Below are 19886 nucleotides of genomic sequence, written 5' to 3' on the forward strand. Positions count from 1 at the left end.
CTTTAAATAATGTAGATAGATTTTCAGAAGCGATAGTAAATAATTCACAAAGATCTTTTTCTTTATCAACATTGAAGGATTTTTATAATGTGTAAGACGATTATTTTAATAATGATCCTAATCTAATTGGTAAATATAACAATATTAGATTTGACTCAACTAGTTAAATAATTATAGATTTGACTCAACTAGTTAAATAATTATATTGAGGACGAAGTTTCTTCAAACATCGTAATTATATTTTCTTTATTAATATAATAATGAATTTAAAAATATCTTTAACGTTTCTTAACTTGCGTAGTTTATTTCCTTTAAAATTTTGCAAAATAATGATATTAATTAAAATAATTTAGTTGTTTATTTATAGATTAACTTGCCCTTTATAGATGTTTACAATGATAATTAATTAGTTTGTGTTTGTCCTTTATTTCAAAACCTAGCATTAAAATAAGTTCTTTTTTTAATTGTTTGGTTCCTAAAAGAAATGTATTTTTCCAAAAAAAAGGGACTTTTTTCTACTTTTTTGGACAAGTTATTTTCCTCACAATTATCTCAACTTTTAATTAATTTAACTATAGTATTGCTCTAACAAATGTCTATTTGTTATATAAATTTTTAACACTAAATTTTTTTTTATCAACATTGTATATCTAATATTAAAATACGGAATACTTAGTTCGTTTAAAGATGGTTATCCGCATAAATAAATTAAAATTGTTCCTTTTCAATACCGTATGAGTCGAGCTGTTGTATATGACTTATCTAGTGCAGTTTACATCCTTTTGTAATTTGCAGACGAATGCACATACGTACAAAGTACAACTCTCAACTAAGAGTTTAAAGATAGCAAACTATATATAATCAAACATTCATGTTTTAACGATTTTAACGTAACTCAAATTTAAATTAATCGAACCAAATAATTAAACCTTCCATGTTGTAGATCCCATATTTGACCTTTTCTCTTTACCTTTCAATTTTTAATTATTTGATGTATACATATCAAATATATTAAAATATATGATATCATATAATTTTGATACGGTTAAAAAATATATTTTAATTATTTATATACATAATTTATCTATTTTTTATACATCAAAACTTTTCAAGAAATTACATATAAAATAAAAGTTAAACCTTCACATTTAAATTTTAACGGCATTAAATATGATATTATAGATTAATCAAGATATATATATATAGACCAATATTAATGTTAACGACATATATAATTTAAAATAATTTACTTTAATAAATTAAATTTTAATACGATAAATCTCGATTCGATAACTTATATATTTCAGTCATATAATATTTTTTCTTAGAATAAGACTATTTGTCGACTGTAACAACTTCTTTGACTTTATTTAAGAATTAAAAAAAAAAACCAAAGTTATAACAACTTAAGATGTCATGTTAAATTAAACTTTATAAAATTATTTTTTTTCCTTAATTTAATCTTAATAGATAAACATAAAACAACAAAAATATTAAAAAAAAATTAATTGGTACCTGACAAGTGATAATGCTTCCAACTTAACTTAGCAGAAGAGTGATAAGAGTCCTTTTCACACACTAAAAAATATTAAAAAAAACTCAATTTTTATCATTTTTCTCTTTCAAGATTCCTACTTTTTTGCTATTTCAACATTTATTACTCAAATTTATTTAATTTAAGAAGAAAAAAAACATTCTTTTTCACTTCAGAAACATATGTATAGCAATCATATACATTAATGTTATGTTTTTTTTTTTTTTTTTTAATCTCTTGATATTATGTTTAACTTTTTTTTAGCTAAGTGTCCTTTTTGATGTTTCCATCTCCATAGTAGTACTTGTTCTTTTTTATTTTTCAGTAAAGAACAAGATTTGGAGTAATGGGTACTGGAGTTTTCATCTTCTTTGTTTGGTTTGCTGTTTTTCTTCTCATTAATGGCAGCCAAGCACAGCCAGGTAATAACCCTTTTGTATAAATATGTTTTTGCTTATTTTTTGTTTGTGGGGTTGTAGATTTACGTGTTCTTGTTCACTGTTTTCTGTTATTATCTGTTGTACTACTTTTTCTTAAAGAAAATTTGTTGTGATGTTCATAGTGTATTTCTGTGTAGCAAATCTGCTGCAAGATTTGATTTTTAAGAGTATATAGTGAAGGGTGTGGCAGAATGGTAAAGTCACTTTCATACTTAATCAGAGATGAAGTCGTCTTTGTTAGGGAGCGCTGAGACCCCAATAGTGAGCTTTCTATTGCGCGAAATTCGGAGTAGTTGGGGGAGTTGGTTCTTGGCTCTGGACTCTTGAGGTTAAAAAAAGAAGAAGAAAAGAAGTACATGCATGACATATGTATCTACTGCTTTTGATGGTGCTCTTTGAACAAAATTCCTATTTGATTAAGGTAGTTGATTTTACTTGAAATGTGAAATGGAGAAAACAAATATAGTAGAATAGGAGAAATTAAATGTTTTGTTTGTCTCATTGCTATGTGCTACATACTTTTAAGGATGTATCTATAGTTGAATGCATATTCATGGAATGCATGTATTGTGGGTGCTTATGCTTTCATTCTTGAAATCTGATGGACCATGTTACTATTTTAAATCTATGACTAGGTATCATACTTGTGGAAAGGGAACTCTGATTTAGAACAGATTCTGAGCAGGAAAAGTTCGACCTTTTGGAGAATAAATTTTAGACTATTTTACATAGCTTAATCCAATTCTCAAAGACTGGCTTGCGTCAATTGGTGTCCAACGGACAAGGAGTCATGCCTATGCAGCCTAATAATATGATAAAGATCTGGCATTGATTGAGATTTGACTTAACTTGCTATAAATGAGAGAAACATTTCCTGATCCCTTTGTGCATATTAGAACAAGTACACCACTAGAAATAAGCATAAGCCTGGAACCACTTACATCAAGTTGCCATTCAATTGTTTCAAGTTAAATTCTTAATGCAGCTGTCAGCCTGTCCTTGTCATTTCGCATTGCACAAATTAAAATTCTGCCAGATGCCATAGGTAATTTTGACTTGTGAGAGCTGATAGAAAGAGTTATTAAATTGCATGAATAAACCACATTAGTCATAAAGCTTTTGTTGGCAATCATAAGAAGTTTTGATAATCTCAAGCAGAGAACTGACGATGTACTCAGAATTTTCTGTAGGTTAGTGGTTTGAGACCTCATTTCGGCTTTAGTAAGCCAGATCCTGATCTGGATTAAGGAAATGACTGAAAATGATGTTTAGTTGTTGACACTGCATTTGGCTTTTAAAAATGCAACTTCTTAGTGTAACTAAAACAATAGCATCTAACAGAAAAGTGTTATGGAATCGCTTAAGTTTCTGCAAAGCTAGAGAGATCTATAGGAGGTTGGCCAAAAAAGTATTGGGGAGATGTGCTTAGATAGGAGGATGTAAAAGATAGTAGTTAGTGGAGTATTGTTTCTTTATTAGTTGCTATGTTTTCTTCAATGTCGTTTTTCCTTTTCATACCTACTTTGATTTGTCAACTTACCGAAGACATGACCTTAGATAGGAGGATGTAAAAGGTTTGTAATTAGTGGAGTATTGTTTCTTTATTAGTTGCTATGTTTTCTTCAATGTCGTTTTTCCTTTTCATACCTACTTTGATTTGTCAACTTACCGAAGACATGACCTTAGATAGGAGGACGTAAAAGGTTAGTAGTTAGTGGAGTATTGTTTCTTTATTAGTTGCTATATTTTCTTCAATGTTGTTTTTCCTTTCATACCTACTTTGATTTGTCAACTTACCGAAGACATGACATTAGATAGGAGGATGTAAAAGGTTAGTAGTTAGTGGAGTATTGTTTCTTTAGTAGTTGCTATATTTTCTTCAATCTTGTTTTTCCTTTTCATACCTACTTTGATTTATTGAACTCGAGCCGAGTCCTCCAGAAACAACTTCTCTATCTCCGCGAGGTAGGAATAGGTCGGCATATACTTACAACCCACCCCCCCCTTCAAATCCACTTGTGGGATTTCACTGTGTATGTTGTTGATGTTAAGAGAGATAAATAAGACATGACGTAAAATTTCTGGGGGTTGCTAAAGGAGAAAGCAGTTCTCATTCTTTAATGAAGCTTTACCAATGAATGTGAAAGTTGGTGGATATATATTCATTCTTTATGCACTGCTGATAAATTTTAAACTGTCAAACAGGTTTTGTAAGTTTAGATTGTGGAGGCAAAGACAACTTCACAGATGAACTTGGTCTTCAATGGGCTCCTGATACTCAAATGATTAGCGGAAATATAGCCAATATCTCTGTAGCAAATGAGACAAGGACACAGTATATGGCCTTGAGATACTTTCCAGCCGATAACAGGAAGTATTGCTATACACTTGATGTGATTCCCCGAAACAGGTACCTTGTAAGAGCAACTTTTCTATATGGAAACTTTGATAAGGACAATGTGTACCCAAAGTTTGATATCTCACTTGGGGCAACTCATTGGGCTACAATAGTTATATCTGATGCTAATACAATGGAATACCAAGAGGTAATATTTCTAGCCAAGGAACCTTCCGTAAGTGTCTGTTTATCGAATGCAACCACGGGGCTTCCCTTCATTTCTACACTTGAGCTCCGACATTTTAATGGTTCAATATATATGACTGAATGTGAGAATGATTTTTTCATGAGCGTGTCTGCTAGGATAAATTTTGGCGCAGCGAGTGATGATCCTGTCAGGTATGTTTCAGTTCTTCTATTACTGTGGCAGCTTCCAAATTTATGTTCTTGCACGTTTTGTATATTTTTAGAATCTAATAGCCATTGACATTTTTGAACTGAAACAAGCAGGCTTTGGGCATGGTTTTCTTCTGATTTACTGTTTTTGTTCGATTTCTGAAATTTTGATCTTCCCTTAATGTCCTTATTCTCCTAGGTACCCTGATGACCCATTTGATAGAATATGGGCGTCTGACACCCTAAAAAAAGCCAATTACCTTGTTGATGTGGCTGCTGGTACTGAAAGAGTTTCAACCAAAATGCCAATTGATGTGAATACCTTAAATGGTGAGATGCCTCCTCAGAAAGCAATGCAGACTGCTGTAGTAGGAAGAAATGGCTCGTTAACTTATCGTCTGAATCTCGATGGTTTCCCTGGTTTTGGTTGGGCATTTACTTATTTTGCTGAAATTGAGGATTTGAAACCTGGTGATAGTAGGAAATTCCGGTTGCTTCTCCCTGGAGCTCCTGATATCAGCAAGGTTGCTGTTAATATCCAAGAGAATGCCCATGGGAAATATCGTTTATATGAGCCCGGCTACTTCAACTTGTCCTTGCCCTTTGTATTATCTTTTCGTTTCGGAAAGACATCTGATTCCACCATGGGGCCTCTCTTGAATGCTATGGAAGTAAACAGATATGTAAAGAGAACTGATGGCTCTTTAGACGGTAAAACCATGTCTTTTTCTTTGAACATTATTATAATGTGGTTCGTTGAAATGATTATCTGCAGTTTATTTCATTAGAAGGATTTTTTCTGTTGTAATGAGCATCTTTGTTCGTTAGTTTCAAAATAGTAAAGGCATGTCCCTAACTCTTTGCATGTGTTTCAGGACCAGTTATTTCTAGTTTAGTCTCGCACTACTCTTCTGCCAATTTGATAAACGAAGGTGGTGACCCATGCTTACCAGTCCCATGGTCCTGGATCCGTTGTGACTCAGATATCAGACCAAGAATAACATCAATGTATAGTTCATCACTTTAGCTTCTTTATGTGTAGTTTCATGTGTTCCACTTTCTGCACTTCAGTTATGGAAGAATTAAAATTACTTTCTAGTTTTCTCTTTATATTGTTTTTGCAACCTGAAGCAATGGGCTATAATTCACAACTGTCACCATTGGCAGTAAATTGTCTGGGAAAAATTTGACTGGAAATCTTCCGTCGGAGTTGACAAAGTTGAGCAGCTTAGTTGAGCTGTAAGTCATAATATTGTTCTGTTAAATGTTCCATGCATATGCTGTGGTTCCCTTCTTCCTTTTCTGCTGCAGTATAATCAATATGCACCGATTTTCCTAATGCAGCTGGCTGGACGGTAATTCACTGACTGGTCCAATACCCGATTTTAGCGGATGTCCCAACTTACAGATAATGTAAATTGAGCTGCCTTTTTCAATTCAACCTTTTTAGATATTTTCTTAAAACACATTAAGTGGTGAATCTAATCATTATGTTTCTTGCAGACATCTTGAGAACAATCAGTTGAGTGGACACCTTCCTTCCACCTTAGAAGACCTATCAAATTTGAAAGAACTGTAAGCAGCAAAATTATTTATTGACTAAATGTACAATTACCTGTAGAATTTACTGAAGCATGTTAGGCTGTAGATGCTATTCAACTATCAGTTCATGCATATGGATGATAAGCTTAACTCCCATATTAAGCTTCTGCGCATCAGAATAAGAATCTAGCATAACCCTGGTTGAGCTGCAGATCATAATCACATCGTTGGAACTTTTTTGGCTCCACTTGCCTCCCTTTCTCTTATTTTAGCTTGCAGGCGCATGTACTGCCTCTAGTAAAGTTCTCTTCTCTTTCTTAATAAAAAAGATGATTGCAGGTACGTGCAGAATAACATGCTAACTGGAAGTGTGCCATCTGGTCTTCGTGATAACGGTGTGATTTTGAAGTGGGTATCATTTCTGGGCTAAGTGTTTGTTTCTGAGGCCTTGTATCTTGTCATGCATTTATCCTGTACTGCCATGGAAATCGTTTTGAGTTTGAGTTTTACTCTTTTAGCGGTAGAGAAACTAAATTATTAAATGTTGGATTGAGGCGGGTCTAAGTAAATGATATGGATAGTGAGGATTCATACTGTCCCCAACTAGCTTGTGGTTAAGGTGTTCTTGCTGATGCCTAAACCTTTTCATTTCAGCTACCAAGGTATATCTATAGAGAGCTCATGGTAGAGACTCAATACTCCTTTCTTTATGAAAGCAGATGATCTTAACATAAGTTGGCTCGTAAAGATACACATATGTTAAATCCACCGCGCTTGGTTGTGGTTCTTATTTCAGTTACTTTAATGGTTCTTGTTGCACATTGAAAGCGTCCTCAGTCTCTACTAAGCTTGGTCATTACATTTTATATGTCGAAATTACAAATCTTAAGTTTCTCTGATAATCATTGCTGTGTTTCTAAATTGTTTGTCTTGTCTACTTCTCTACTAAATCTGCTAAAATATTCCGTATTCTCCTCAGTTATACTGGAAACTTTAATCTTCACGAAGGGGAAACCAATCGCAGCCGTAAGAAAATCATTATAGGATCATCAGTTGGGGCTTCAGCTCTGCTTCTTGCTACTATTGCCTCTTGCATACTACTGCAAAAAGGAAAAAAAAGCCCTCCTAAGCAAGGTCTGGTGCAATACTTAATTTTGCTCAACTTTTTAAGCTAAGTGTCTTTTTTTTTTTGTGGAACTCTCATTATCTTTCTGTTTTAGGCCACCTCGAGATGAATTTACCTCCTCAAAGGTTTGTCTCTTCCTTGGGAGATGCTGCAACAGAAGCAGCACACTGCTTTTCATTAGCTGAACTTGAAGAAGCGACCAAGAACTTTGAAAGGAAGGTTGGATCAGGGGGATTTGGAGTTGTATACTATGGGAAATTGAAGGACGGGAAGGAAATTGCTGTCAAACTTCTTACAAATAATTCCTTTCAGGGGAAGCGAGAGTTCTCAAATGAGGTAAATAGGTGGATGCTCCTATTATATTCTAGAAGCTTGTCATGATGCATAAGCATGGTCTTGAATGTCGGGACTGATGCTGTGGCAAAAAAACCCATTATTTATTTGTATAACTTTGCTAGGAAGATCAAGATATAAGAGGCTTCATCATTACACTTCAATGTTTTTACATTATCGAGGAATCCATTGTTATACTTTTGGAATCCATTGTTATACTTTTGGAACTCGGGGATAATGGGCCCACCCCTCTACCTCGTTTAACTTAAATAGCAAACTTGGTGCAACAACCTGGTTTTGAAGTCATGACATTCACCTACCACACTCCTGCTCTGTACTACCTCTGATGTCGAACCAAAACCCCGGAGGCTGCCTTGACACTCACATTCTTTTTGCTTTCCAAGTCTGCATAGCATCTCAGTCTAGAAAATGAAAGCTGCGCAATTTAGGAAGGATTAATTTAACCCCAGAGGACACTTTCTCAGTGGTACTTTTCACACTCATCAAATGTATATTGCATAGAAGGTAACCGGCTATAAAACCTCTAGACCAGCAATGGACTAGAACTTGATTAAGTTGTTACACAGTGCTGCAACTTCTCCCTCTACATTGTGCAATTTTGGATCTGATGTAAATTAGTACAACCATATCCAGTTTATGTGTCAAACTTATAATTTCCATTTTAGTGAGGGTATTACTGAATTAAATTGTTATGGTTTTCCTGGACACTTAATATGTGATTGGATGATATTTGGTGCAGGTCGCTCTGCTTTCAAGAATTCATCATAGAAACCTTGTACAGTTTCTAGGATTTTGTCAGGAAGATGGGAAGAGTATCCTTGTGTACGAATTCATGCATAATGGAACTCTAAAAGAACACCTCTATGGTAAGTTCATGTTTCACATTGATTACAGAAAGTTCTAATCTGATACATTCTCAATGTGTATAAATGTTGGCAGGTCCTCAATCACCTGATAGACGTATTAACTGGATCAGGCGCCTTGAGATTGCTGAAGATTCTGCAAAAGGTTTGTATGAAAGGAAGAAGTTTTAGACGAGAAGGATCTTTCTATATTTACTGTGTTACTCTTATGCTTGTTTCAGGAATCGAATATCTTCACACGGGATGTGTCCCATCCATCATCCACAGAGATGTGAAAACTAGCAATATTCTGCTGGACAAGAATACGAGAGCAAAGGTTTCAGATTTTGGTCTCTCCAAACTTGCAGTAGATGGAGCTTCTCATGTGTCAAGCATAGTCCGTGGAACTGTAGGATATCTGGATCCCGAGTATGCATTCTTCTCTGGAACTTTGAGTTTTTTATTCACTGTACAAGGCCAAGCATTGACTGCATTTTTATTCCACAATTTTTTGTTGCTATGTGTACTCTTAATTTGTCGGAAGGATCGTATATATTCTTGGTCTCTTCACCCCTATTAGCAAGGACAGTTTTTCTATGAATCTTAATGATGCAAATCAAGCTAGTATTATTCCTAAGTTGAATTATATACCTGAGTTTCAAAGCCATGGGAAAAAAAGCAAATCATGGCTACATGAGTAGTTTTCCCACAGCACAAGCTAATGTTTTAGCAGTTTTGCTTCACCAATTGAAAAGATTCTGCATAAATGACTTGTCCACAACTGCGACATTTCATTTTGGAAGTGTCTCAGTAGCAATATGATTTATTTATTTGATTCTCAACGCTAGATTATATCCATGGTGGTGTAAGATATTCACTTGACTGATCTTCAGTGAAACTGGAGAGGTCTCTGTATTTAATTGTTTTATTGACCTTGACATCACCTAATCCTACTCTTTGAGTTCTTTTATGCAACGACGACAACTACACACCATTGCCCATCTAATTGGCTTAGCTATATCAGTCCTCTATAAAAATTCTGCTCGATTGTGCCCATCTCATTCTACTAGAAATAATTTAAAATTCTACGGAATAATGGAGAATGTAGGGCTTCTCTAACCAGACTTTACTTCAATTATGTTATGTTCTCTTCGTCAATATTTATGAAACTCCTTTCTAGTACTGCCACGTTCCAATATATGTGATACCATTTGACAGAGCATGGAGTTAAAGAAACAAGGGAAGTGAAACTTGTGGTCCTAAAACAAGCCATAGACATTTGTGTGGCAATAAATCTTCTCATACGGGTAAAATATAAATTTTAAGCTAAATTGTTCTAAATATAGAAAAGTGTCGTTCATTTTGAGACAGAGTAAAAAGGAAAGTATGCTACAGAAGTTAAGGACAGAGTAATAATGATTAAAACAACAAAGGACTTGTGCATAATACCCTTTACAGGAGTGTCAACAATTGATACATCACCTCCTCTTTTAAAAATCTAGTGCTATTCTCTATAATGTCATCTGGATTTGTTAAAACTAGATGTTATGTTCATTCTGCATGAACTATGTTGCAAGATCAGTAGTTTTTCCTGAAGTTCGGTGGGTAATGCCTCCTAAGTTGTCTTTTCCTAAAAAGTTATATGTTCTTCAGGACTTTTAGATTGACTGTTTTAATTTAATGTCTATACAGATATTACATTTCCCAGCAGTTGACGGACAAAAGTGACGTTTACAGTTTTGGTGTCATTCTCTTGGAGTTAATATCTGGACAAGAAGCAATATCTAACGAAAATTTTGGTCACAATTGCCGTAATATAGTCCAGTGGGTAAGATTATTTATTGATCATATGCACTATCTTTGATAATAATTTGCTACTGAATTTTCACCTTAGTACTTTCTTCCATTAAAAAAAGTTGATATCTTCTTGCTTGTGATATAGTCCTATATTATTGTACTCGTTAGGTGTCCCAACGACCCAACCTTCTACATTGTCTTTAGTTTCTTCTATAGTTTAGTGGGAACATCTGAAAAATTTATATGGACTCCTGCATAATCCCTTTGTGGGAAGGATTTTATCTATTGAACCATGCTATAAAGTTTGGTGCCGTCTTAGACATTTGCTGGACGGATTTTAAAACTTTCTGCTTCTAATCATCCAGGCGAAACTACACATTGAAAGTGGGGACATTCAGGGCATTATTGACCCCGCTTTACACAATGACTATGACATCCAATCAATTTGGAAGATAGCTGAGAAAGCTTTGATGTGTGTCCAACCTCATGGAAACATGAGACCATCAATATCAGAAGTTATCAAAGAAATCCAGGATGCAATTGCAATCGAAAGAGGCGCAGAAGCAGTAAAGGAAGGTAGTTCAGATGACATATCCAGGCATTCAATGCATTCCTCCCTACACGGGGGTTCAATGGACCTTGGTGCAAGTGACCATTACTTGTCCATTGATGAATCTATCACAAGACCAGCAGCTCGATAAGTTTTTTGTTCATATAACTGTAGAATTTTGTTCATATTATAGACCATTAAGTTGTGTTATTTCCAATTCATTTTTGCCACCATTTTACATATCTCTCAAGGTCTAGGATTACACAATTGATGTTATTGACACCTTTTTTTGAAACAAAACTTCTTTTGTGCTGTGCTGTGTAAAGGCAAGATTCTGAGCACATTTTTGGCTTGAACCAAGTGAAAAAAAGTGTATACAATTCTATACTTGTATCCCTTTTGATAGAAATTCTTATGGTTAAACCCATGAGTGGCTACAGACTTGGTACTTGTGTTGGTGTGTTGGTGGGAGTTAGTGTGTGCTCAATGTAGTAGTTGAGCTATGTAACTTGGTAAGAGGTTCGTAATACGTTCTCAAGAGAAGCAACTGAGTTGTGCAGCCTAGTACTCGTGTTTGTGAGAGGTAGCACATGCTCAATGAAGTAGCTGACGTACGTAGGCTGACTTGATGAAGTAGCTGAAGTGTACGACATGATACTTATGTTGATGGGAAGTAGCACGTGCTCGATGAAGTAGTTGAAGTGCACAGTTTGGTACTCGTGTTGGTGGAAAGTAGCACATGCTCGATCAAGTAATTGAAGTGTGCAACATGATACTATAGCATGTGCTCGATACAGTAGTTGAGAAGCACGACTTGATATGAGCGGGAGGTAATACATGTACGATAAAATAGTTGAGGTGCGTAAAAACTGATCCGAACAGGATAGTCATGTGAGGGGATATGTAGAATGGAACAGTCCAAACACAGTAGGCCAATAGTATGATCAATGATTGGCCCCATGTCCTACCATTGCTACTGTCTTTGTTGCAGTGTTGTACAACATTGTTGATTATGATACCTGCCATTTCTGTTAGTTCATCAATCAGTTCTGCACCACAATGAAGACTAGTCATTGTACACTTTTGCTGCTAAATTAAATTGTTAGTAAAAAAATTGTGATGTATCTACTTAATTGAATTGAAAATCTAACCAAAATAGCATTTCTATCTTTACGAGATAGATCGAGCGACTCAATAAGGTAGAATTTAAAGCCAAACTTCAAAAAGAGGTCGAATCTTCTCTTTCTTTTTTTATTTAAAAAGGATGATTGCTATACATATTTTTATGGAAATGGTCTGAAAAATACTTTAATCGAAATTGTTACGATATCAAACTTTATAGAGGATTTTTTACCCCTGCATTATTTAGTAGTGTATTTTAAAAGTATATATATGTGCATATCCATGTGTATAGATTGATATTTTTAATTATGAATATTTTTTTTATGTTCACGTAGACATATATATACCTTTAAAATACGCTATTAAATAGTGCAGGGGTAAAAGGTTATCTCCAATGTTCATATCGTTACAACAATTTTGGTCAAAGTTCTAATGTATTTTAGTAATGATTATGTTTTTTAGCGGGACTAAAGTTTGATAATAATTCTAAGCATTTACAAGGTGACAACGTACTTTTTTAGCAACGATTAAATTTGCTATGAATACTAACTTTTAATAGCGACTAATACCTCTCAAGTAGTGCTCATCCCACTGCTTGGTAGGGAACTAGCAACTAATATTATCTTTTATAGCGATAAAATTTGTCGCTACTATATATACTTTCTAGTGGCGACAAAAAATAACTTAAAGCGGCAACAAAAAATTAACACTAAAAATCATTTAGTGGCAACTACATAAACCTTTTTCACGGCAATAAAATTTATCACTTAAGTAAACATTTCGTAGCGACTACTATAAATTTTAGCGGTGATAAAAGTAGCCACTAACAAGGACTTAAGTTGGCTACTGGTAAAAACTTTAGTGGCGACAAAAGTTGTCGTTAATATCTTTTAGTGGCGACTGAAATACCTTTTGCGGCGATAAAAGTTGCACTAAAATCGCTTTTAGTGGCGACAAAATAGCTACAAAAGGTTATGAATGTGGTGGCTAAAAGTTACTTTAGAAACTGCCGCTAAAAGTTATAAAAGTGGTCGCTAAAAGTCTTTTTAGTGGCGACTATACCCGTCGCTAAAGCTTATGAATGTCATCGCTAAAAGCCTATGAATGTCGTCGCTAAACGTTATGAATATGGTCGCTAAAAGTCTTTTTAGTGGCGACAAAAACCGCCGCTAAAGCTTATGAATGTTGTCGCTAAAAGTTATAAATATGGCCGCTAAAAGTCTTTTAGTAACGACAAAAACCGCCACTAAAAGCCTATGAAATGTCGTCTCTAAAAGTTTCTTTTAGTGGCGATTAAACTCGCCGCTAAACGTTATGAATATGGTCGCTAAAAGTCTTTTTAGTGGCGACTAAAATAGCCGCTAAAGCTTATGCTTGTCGCCGCTAAAAGTTATAAATGTGGTCACTAAAAGTGTCTTTTAGTGGCGACTAAACTCGCCGCTAAAAGTTATAAATATGGTCACTAAAAGTATCTTTTAGTGGCGACTGCAACCGCCGCTAAAAGTAGTGAATGTTGTCGCTAAAAGTCTTTTTTATTGGCGACTAAAACCGCCACTAAAGGTCAAGAATGTGGTCGCTAAAAGTTGATTTTAGTGGCTAATAGTTTTTTAAGTGGCGACAAAAATACCTTTTACCGGCGACAAGAATTGTCGCTTATAGTGTCTTTTCGTGGCGACATATATTCCTTTTAGTGGTGACAAAGTTGTTGCTAATAATGTCTTTTAGTAGCGATAATAATATCTTATTTTAGCGGGGGGGAAAAGTTGTCGCTAATACCGTCTTTTAGCGGTGACATATATATCATTTAGCGGCGAGAAGTTGTCGCTAAATAATGTCTTTTAGTGGCGATATTAATATCTTTTAGCGGTGACAAAGTTGTCACTAATAATGTCTTTCAATGCCGACTTTAATAACTTTTAGAGGCGACAGGGACCACCAGATTGAAGGAAACCTCATGCATGCTTTGTCACCTCTGCACTATCTCGATTAATCGCCTTTTGCGCATGCATAAAGATGTCTCCTTGTAACTAATAACAACTAATAAGCACGGGTCATCATTGATCTAGTTAGTTATATAATTTATAATTGACTTTCTCTAACAACTTCTTTCAAGAAAAAATGTTATTGTAGCTCATGAAGTAAGAATATTGAAAAAATGTAAATTTTCTAAGAAAAAACACAATATAAAGTTTTATAAAATTCGACTCAACAATCTGATTCCGTTGATGATATCAAAGCATAATGTTAATGTAATAATATTCAAATAAAATTTGGGTCATTGATTTATATTTGAAATAAAAAACTTTTTTCATAAAAACCAATACAATATTCTCCAAAAAAATTTTCTTTAATATGATCTTCACATAATTTTACGTAAATTTAGTTTTCAAAGAACTTTTCATAAATGTCACTAACAATTACATATATATATGTTCAAAACAATAAATCATTTGTTATATGTCATATTGTATATAAAGTATTTAAATTATTAAGATATTATTCATTTAATGATTATTTGATTGATAAACAAGTTATATTTAGATTACAATAAGGAGAGAGTATAACAAATGAATTAATTAGTAATACATATTTGAAATAATTGTTTATTTTTAATTGCTTAGCTTCTTTACATGTGCATTTCCATTTCATATTTAGTTTGATATATTTTATTTGAATCAAAGGTCTTTTATAAATAATCTTTTTATTTTTACTAATTATAAAGTAATATTTCAAATTCATGTACGTATTATTTTTTTTTAGACCTTAATTATGGGACTACACTTATTTTATCATCATTGTTGTAAATTAGTAAAATTTATGTGTATTTTATTAAAGGCGTGCAAAAATTGATTTAACGACAAATAATATTGACAAATTTATTATTTCATTGATATTTGATTATTAGGTTAGCGATTTTCAAGTGATTTTATAAAACGATTTTTTTTTTTGAGTTTCTTATTATGATTAGGTTTTCGATTTAATAATCTTAAGGTTATATTGAATTACTTAACATTTTTATAGATTTTATTTCTTAAATTTCAGCATTATCTCCGATACCTTCTCTCTTCTCTCTTTTCGACACAAACTAGTATTATCTTCTCTCTTTTGATTTTGACAAAGACAAACAACTTTCCGTCTCTTCTGAATTTATTGCAAATGTCTTTAGAAAGAACTTCGAATTATTTCGTTCCAAGGATAAGTTATTAATATAGTAACTGGTGTTGTACTTTTATTTTTGCAATTATAAATATTTTACGAACATCATCTATACATAGTTGTATGACCATTTTCTTACCGCTTAAACCAAAAATCGAACGGTTAAAGGATAAAAAATCAACAATAAATAACTTCTTGATTTAGTTATCGATTCAACATGTTCACAAACCAAAACCAAGTAATACTAAAATCTAATCGAATCGACCTCGTTTGTAGAATGTCAGAAGTATTATATAATTTAAATCTCAAAAAATATAAAATTTATCACATGAATTGTGTAAAACGTATCACGTGAATTGAGACGGAACGAAACGTAAGTGGGACCCACCCCCACCCACCTAAAAGGACATAATGTGGAAGAATCCAAATACATGTGGAAGGAAGTAAAGAGAAAAGAGATTCTTTTTATATATAGTTATAAAAAAATTTCAGAGTTTTCTTTGTAAAACGAACGGTGTTGATAGGGCAAAATCCAAAACTCTGCCTCATCTCAGTCGTCTCCCTTTCTCCCTTCTTCTCCAACGTCCGATCTTCCAGTTCCCTCCATCCCCAGGTTCATTTTTATACCTTTTTTTCAAAAAAAAAAATTGTCACCATTTTCTCTCTCTAACTTCTCTCTCTAACCATTTCAATGGCAGAAATCAGAAATAGGGTTTTTTATATGGTTTATGTCGTTCATCTTACTGTTTTCTAGATGGGTTTTATTTTTTGGTTGAAAAAAGTCACCCCTTTGGCCCTTTACACCCTTTTCTCTGATTAGCAATTTCAATGGCAGAAATGGGAATTAGGGTTTTTTTCTCTGGTTCATGTCATTCATCTTACTGTTTTCAACATGGGTTTTTGTTTTTGTTGAAAAAAAATCACTCCTTTACACCCTTTCTCTGTGTAACAATTTCAATGGCGGAAATGGGAATTAGGTTTTTTTTTTCCTGTTTTTTGTTATTCATCTAACTGATTTTGATGTGGGTTTTTGTTGTTTTAAGTATGGCGGATGGTCAAGGTTCGTCTAGGTCACCGGCGAGTCCAAACGGAGGTGGTAGTCATGAGAGTGGTGGGGACCAGAGTCCGAGGTCTAATGTACGTGAACAGGACAGGTTTTTACCAATAGCTAATATTAGTAGAATCATGAAGAAGGCACTTCCTGCTAATGGAAAAATTGCGAAGGATGCTAAGGAGACTGTTCAGGAATGTGTTTCTGAGTTCATCAGCTTCATTACTAGCGAGTATGTGTTTAATGTTTAATGATTAATGATTTGATTAGCTCGTACTAGTTTTAGTTTGGTAATGAGTTGTTGCTGGTTAAATTTTGAGCCATAAATGCTGTGAGTTGTGTTTAAAGTCTGATCTTTTGTTGTTGATTGCACGATTGATTGATTTATTATCATGATCCCTTTTTCCTTCGTGACGATTATTGGATTGGATCGATGTTATCGTTAAGAGTGTTATCTTTTTATTGTTAATGAACATGCTCGCTTTGTTGAATTACTCTTTTAGTTTCAATTTGATTGTCTTGTTTTGACTTGCTATGGAGTATAGTAAGAAAATAAAGAAGAGTTTTGAACCGTGTGGTTTTAAATTAAAGACATGTGGAATATATAAAATTTCCTTTAATTTTGAACATGCCATGTGGAAGTTGATATTGAAGAGTTTGCCAAAAAAGAAATAGACATTTTTTTGAACGGAATAATAACGAGGGTAAGAAACAATTTGGAATGAAGGGAGTATTTTGATTAGTATTGTCCCGTTATGCAATGAGTCCATCTTTCTTTAGTAAATGTGTTTATAGGTGTATGGATATGCTATAGGTTGTAGGTAATGTTCACTCTTGTTTCTTTGTTCCTTTTGTGGAGAAATTTTATTTTTTATGTTGTTGATTTCCTTGACAATGTTGCTTGTTTCCTGATGGAATATAGGGCAAGTGACAAGTGCCAGAGAGAGAAAAGGAAGACTATTAATGGTGATGATTTGCTATGGGCAATGGCAACTCTTGGGTTTGAAGATTATATTGAACCACTCAAGGTGTATCTTGCTCGATACAGAGAGGTAATGATCACTATGTTTTTGATTTAGCTTTCCCTTGTCACCCTTTTGCAATGAAGCATAAATTGATGGGTTTTCCTCTCATGTGGTTGGTGGGATACCTGTTGGATGAATGAATTGTTGCAGATGGAGGTAAATGAATGTCTTATATAATGTCTTTATTGTCATTTCTTTTTTCTTCTTTGCCTGTGGGAGCAACTGATTCATTTGGTAGGGTGATACAAAGGGAACGTCAAAGGCTGCTGATGGCTCTACTAAAAGAGATGGGATGCAACCTGGTCCTAATTCACAGGTACGTACTCTTTCGTGTTCTTTGTTTTTTATCTCTTTTTTGTCTTGTTTGACATCTTAGATTGCTTAAGGAAATTTTTTACGTGCAACGTCCATTAATTTGATACTCCATCATATTGTTACAGCTTGCACATCAGGGTTCATACTCACAAGGAATGAATTATGGGAATTCTCAGGTAACTTTTTCTGTGTATCCATGATGTTTAATTGCTGCATGTCATCCTTCATAATGCTTCATTATGCATAGAAGTCTCAATCTCTGCCTGTTATATGTGGAAATGTTTTTCTTGTCTTAACCACAAAAGTGGTGGATTAACCATGATTCAGAATCTCATGGGGTACAAGAAACTCTAGGTATTTCCTTTCATCGGTTTAAGTCTTGTTAGGCAAAGTTAACCAGTATCTGTGCTGGTTGGAGATAAAAGTATCCGGTAGACATGTAAATGTTGAAACTAAGAAGATTTTCAATTTATCAAGTTCTTCAATTTGACCCTTTAGTAACTATTGCAGATAAGTATAATCCTATGATGGATAAAATTGTATAATGAATAGTAGGGAAGGTTTGTGTATATATTCATTCAAGTCTTGGGCCTTTATGTGATATCACTACTTCAAAAGATGCCTAGAATTTTGCCGAAATGTTAATGATATTACCATAAATAGAACTTAAAAAAAGGTAAAATGAGGCAAATCCGTAGATGCAGTAAAAGAAGGGTATTATGAATAGCTTTTCGCACTTAGGTATCTGTTTCTTCCTATTAAAACCAGTACAACTAATTTTGGAGCTGAGTCCATTGTTTCTTCCTGCTTTATGGTGATCGTACATATTGCTCAGAGGACTACTTTTTGATGTGATGTCAGACTTTGCTAGATAGTTAGGTATATGAGGGATTGACATGTGTGATGGTCATTCTCCATGTGATGTGAGACTTTCTCAACAATTAGGTATATGAGGGATGGACATGTGTGATTGTCATTAAGTGTCATATTCCTTGTGTAATAAAGTGAGGCAGAGTACAGGTTTATTGAATAATTCTACCTAAATATATGTCATGAATTGAAGACATTGTGCAAAACATGGGTATCGGTGATTACCAGGTAATTAAGGACTTGAAATCATTGTTCACTGTATGCTTGAGTTTGAAACCAGATTATCGGATATCAACTACATGATGCATACTATAGATAATGATTTTTTGCACTGCGAGTGGAAAGTTGTTTTGTTTTATATGAAGGTGTTTGACTGGGCGCAAAGTTAAAAGAAGAAAAAAACTTCTGGCACGTGTTAAAAGTACCCTCGAGACTTGTGGTTGTATACATGTCATGAATAGCTATAAATAAGAGTTCCCAAATATAGAAAGTGGAATTGGCTAATTAACATGCTTCTTGTAGTACGATTGCCTGATAACATTGATAGATGAATTAGTACCTTCATCTGAAAATGAAGGATAGTCAAGCTTGATGAGTAAACTCTATGTAATTGCTCGTGTCTTCTTAAGGTTTGAGACTTGTAAGACATCTGTCATGTTACGATGAGTATAGAAGCCTGTGTGCACGAGAGAGATCGCTCTTTGTTCTTATAGAATTCAATACAGGTAAACAAGTTGGGGGTATCCATGAATTTTACGCCAGCTTATGTTTGACTACTATACGACAGCAATGTTAGTTGGTGGATTGATTGTTCAGATCCCACCCTAAGTCTTTTATGTCACTCTAATATTTACCTTGAAACCGCGTTTTGCAGGGTCAGCATATGATGGTCCCGATGCAAGGAACTGAGTAAAAATCCGATCTTCGTCCTGTTTGAGAAGACGGGTGGAGTTGAAAACATATTATATATATAGATGGTTCTTCTGCTGTAACCTCTGTAACATGGTTTATTAATTCTAGTGCTCTCTAGTGAGTGCCGTGTCATATTTAAAGTTTGTAAATTGAGGAGATGTTTAAGAAATATTATAGACATGATTGTTTGTAGTAATAATGAAAACCATTACCTAGTACTTCTATTGCAGGATGTTGCTTCTCTATGGATGAATGAAGTTAAATACCACCTCTTTTTTTTCCTATTCCTGAAAGGAAAACTAGAGTTTCTTTTTTGGACTCATGGTATTTCCCTAAAATGAGTTTTACGACGAAGTGAGAAGTCATATAAACGATCTCAACTTGTTTGGGACCGAGGAATGTCATTCGATTCTTACAGTAAGCTGCTGTTTGGTAAATGCTGATGTGACCATGAGTTAGTTTTTGAAATAATCTTTTGTACACAAGTATTTGGGATACGCTATCGATTCTCCAATT

The 19886-nt window shown here is 34.1% G+C and overlaps 2 protein-coding genes across 4 annotated transcripts; both read left to right on the forward strand.

The window, feature by feature from the left end:
* Window positions 1-1556: 1556 nt before the first annotated feature.
* Window positions 1557-11306, forward strand: LOC101258688 (probable LRR receptor-like serine/threonine-protein kinase At1g67720). 2 transcript variants are annotated; one of them, XM_004246651.5, is made up of 15 exons: window positions 1557-1956; window positions 4180-4711; window positions 4908-5419; window positions 5584-5716; window positions 5876-5947; window positions 6053-6121; window positions 6212-6283; window positions 6590-6658; window positions 7230-7384; window positions 7471-7712; window positions 8470-8596; window positions 8670-8738; window positions 8815-9001; window positions 10265-10400; window positions 10735-11306. In XM_004246651.5, the coding sequence occupies exons 1-15, from the start codon at window positions 1881-1883 to the stop codon at window positions 11068-11070; spliced, it is 2787 nt and encodes a 928-aa protein (XP_004246699.2). In that variant the 5' UTR covers window positions 1557-1880; the 3' UTR covers window positions 11071-11306. The 2 variants fall into 2 exon arrangements, with proteins under 2 accessions (XP_004246699.2, XP_025888725.2); XM_026032940.2 differs by lacking the exon at window positions 6590-6658.
* Window positions 11307-15624: 4318 nt separating this feature from the next.
* LOC101258181 (nuclear transcription factor Y subunit B-10) lies at window positions 15625-19588 on the forward strand. 2 transcript variants are annotated; one of them, XM_004246650.5, is made up of 7 exons: window positions 15629-15810; window positions 16241-16480; window positions 17171-17300; window positions 17424-17429; window positions 17512-17589; window positions 17714-17764; window positions 19333-19588. In XM_004246650.5, the coding sequence occupies exons 2-7, from the start codon at window positions 16242-16244 to the stop codon at window positions 19369-19371; spliced, it is 543 nt and encodes a 180-aa protein (XP_004246698.1). In that variant the 5' UTR covers window positions 15629-15810; window position 16241; the 3' UTR covers window positions 19372-19588. The 2 variants fall into 2 exon arrangements, with proteins under 2 accessions (XP_069145319.1, XP_004246698.1); XM_069289218.1 differs by lacking the exon at window positions 17424-17429 and having other exon boundaries at window positions 15625-15810.
* The last annotated feature ends 298 nt before the right edge of the window (window positions 19589-19886 follow it).

This window comes from Solanum lycopersicum, chromosome 9, assembly GCF_036512215.1.
Source record: "Solanum lycopersicum chromosome 9, SLM_r2.1".
NCBI lineage: Eukaryota > Viridiplantae > Streptophyta > Magnoliopsida > Solanales > Solanaceae > Solanum > Solanum lycopersicum.

What these genes read in the sequence shown, in the direction of transcription:
- LOC101258181 (XM_004246650.5), top strand. Translation starts at nt 16,242, where the DNA reads ATGGCGGATGGTCAAGGTTCGTCTAGGTCACCGGCGAGTCCAAACGGA. An exon ending in AACCTGGTCCTAATTCACAG is followed by an intron (nt 17,590 to 17,713) that starts GTACGTACTCTT and finishes ATATTGTTACAG; the next exon opens with CTTGCACATCAGGGTTCATA. An exon ending in TGAATTATGGGAATTCTCAG is followed by an intron (nt 17,765 to 19,332) that starts GTAACTTTTTCT and finishes CGCGTTTTGCAG; the next exon opens with GGTCAGCATATGATGGTCCC.
- LOC101258688 (XM_004246651.5), top strand. Translation starts at nt 1,881, where the DNA reads ATGGGTACTGGAGTTTTCATCTTCTTTGTTTGGTTTGCTGTTTTTCTT. An exon ending in TGGCAGCCAAGCACAGCCAG is followed by an intron (nt 1,957 to 4,179) that starts GTAATAACCCTT and finishes ACTGTCAAACAG; the next exon opens with GTTTTGTAAGTTTAGATTGT. An exon ending in AAAAAGCCCTCCTAAGCAAG is followed by an intron (nt 7,385 to 7,470) that starts GTCTGGTGCAAT and finishes TTTCTGTTTTAG; the next exon opens with GCCACCTCGAGATGAATTTA.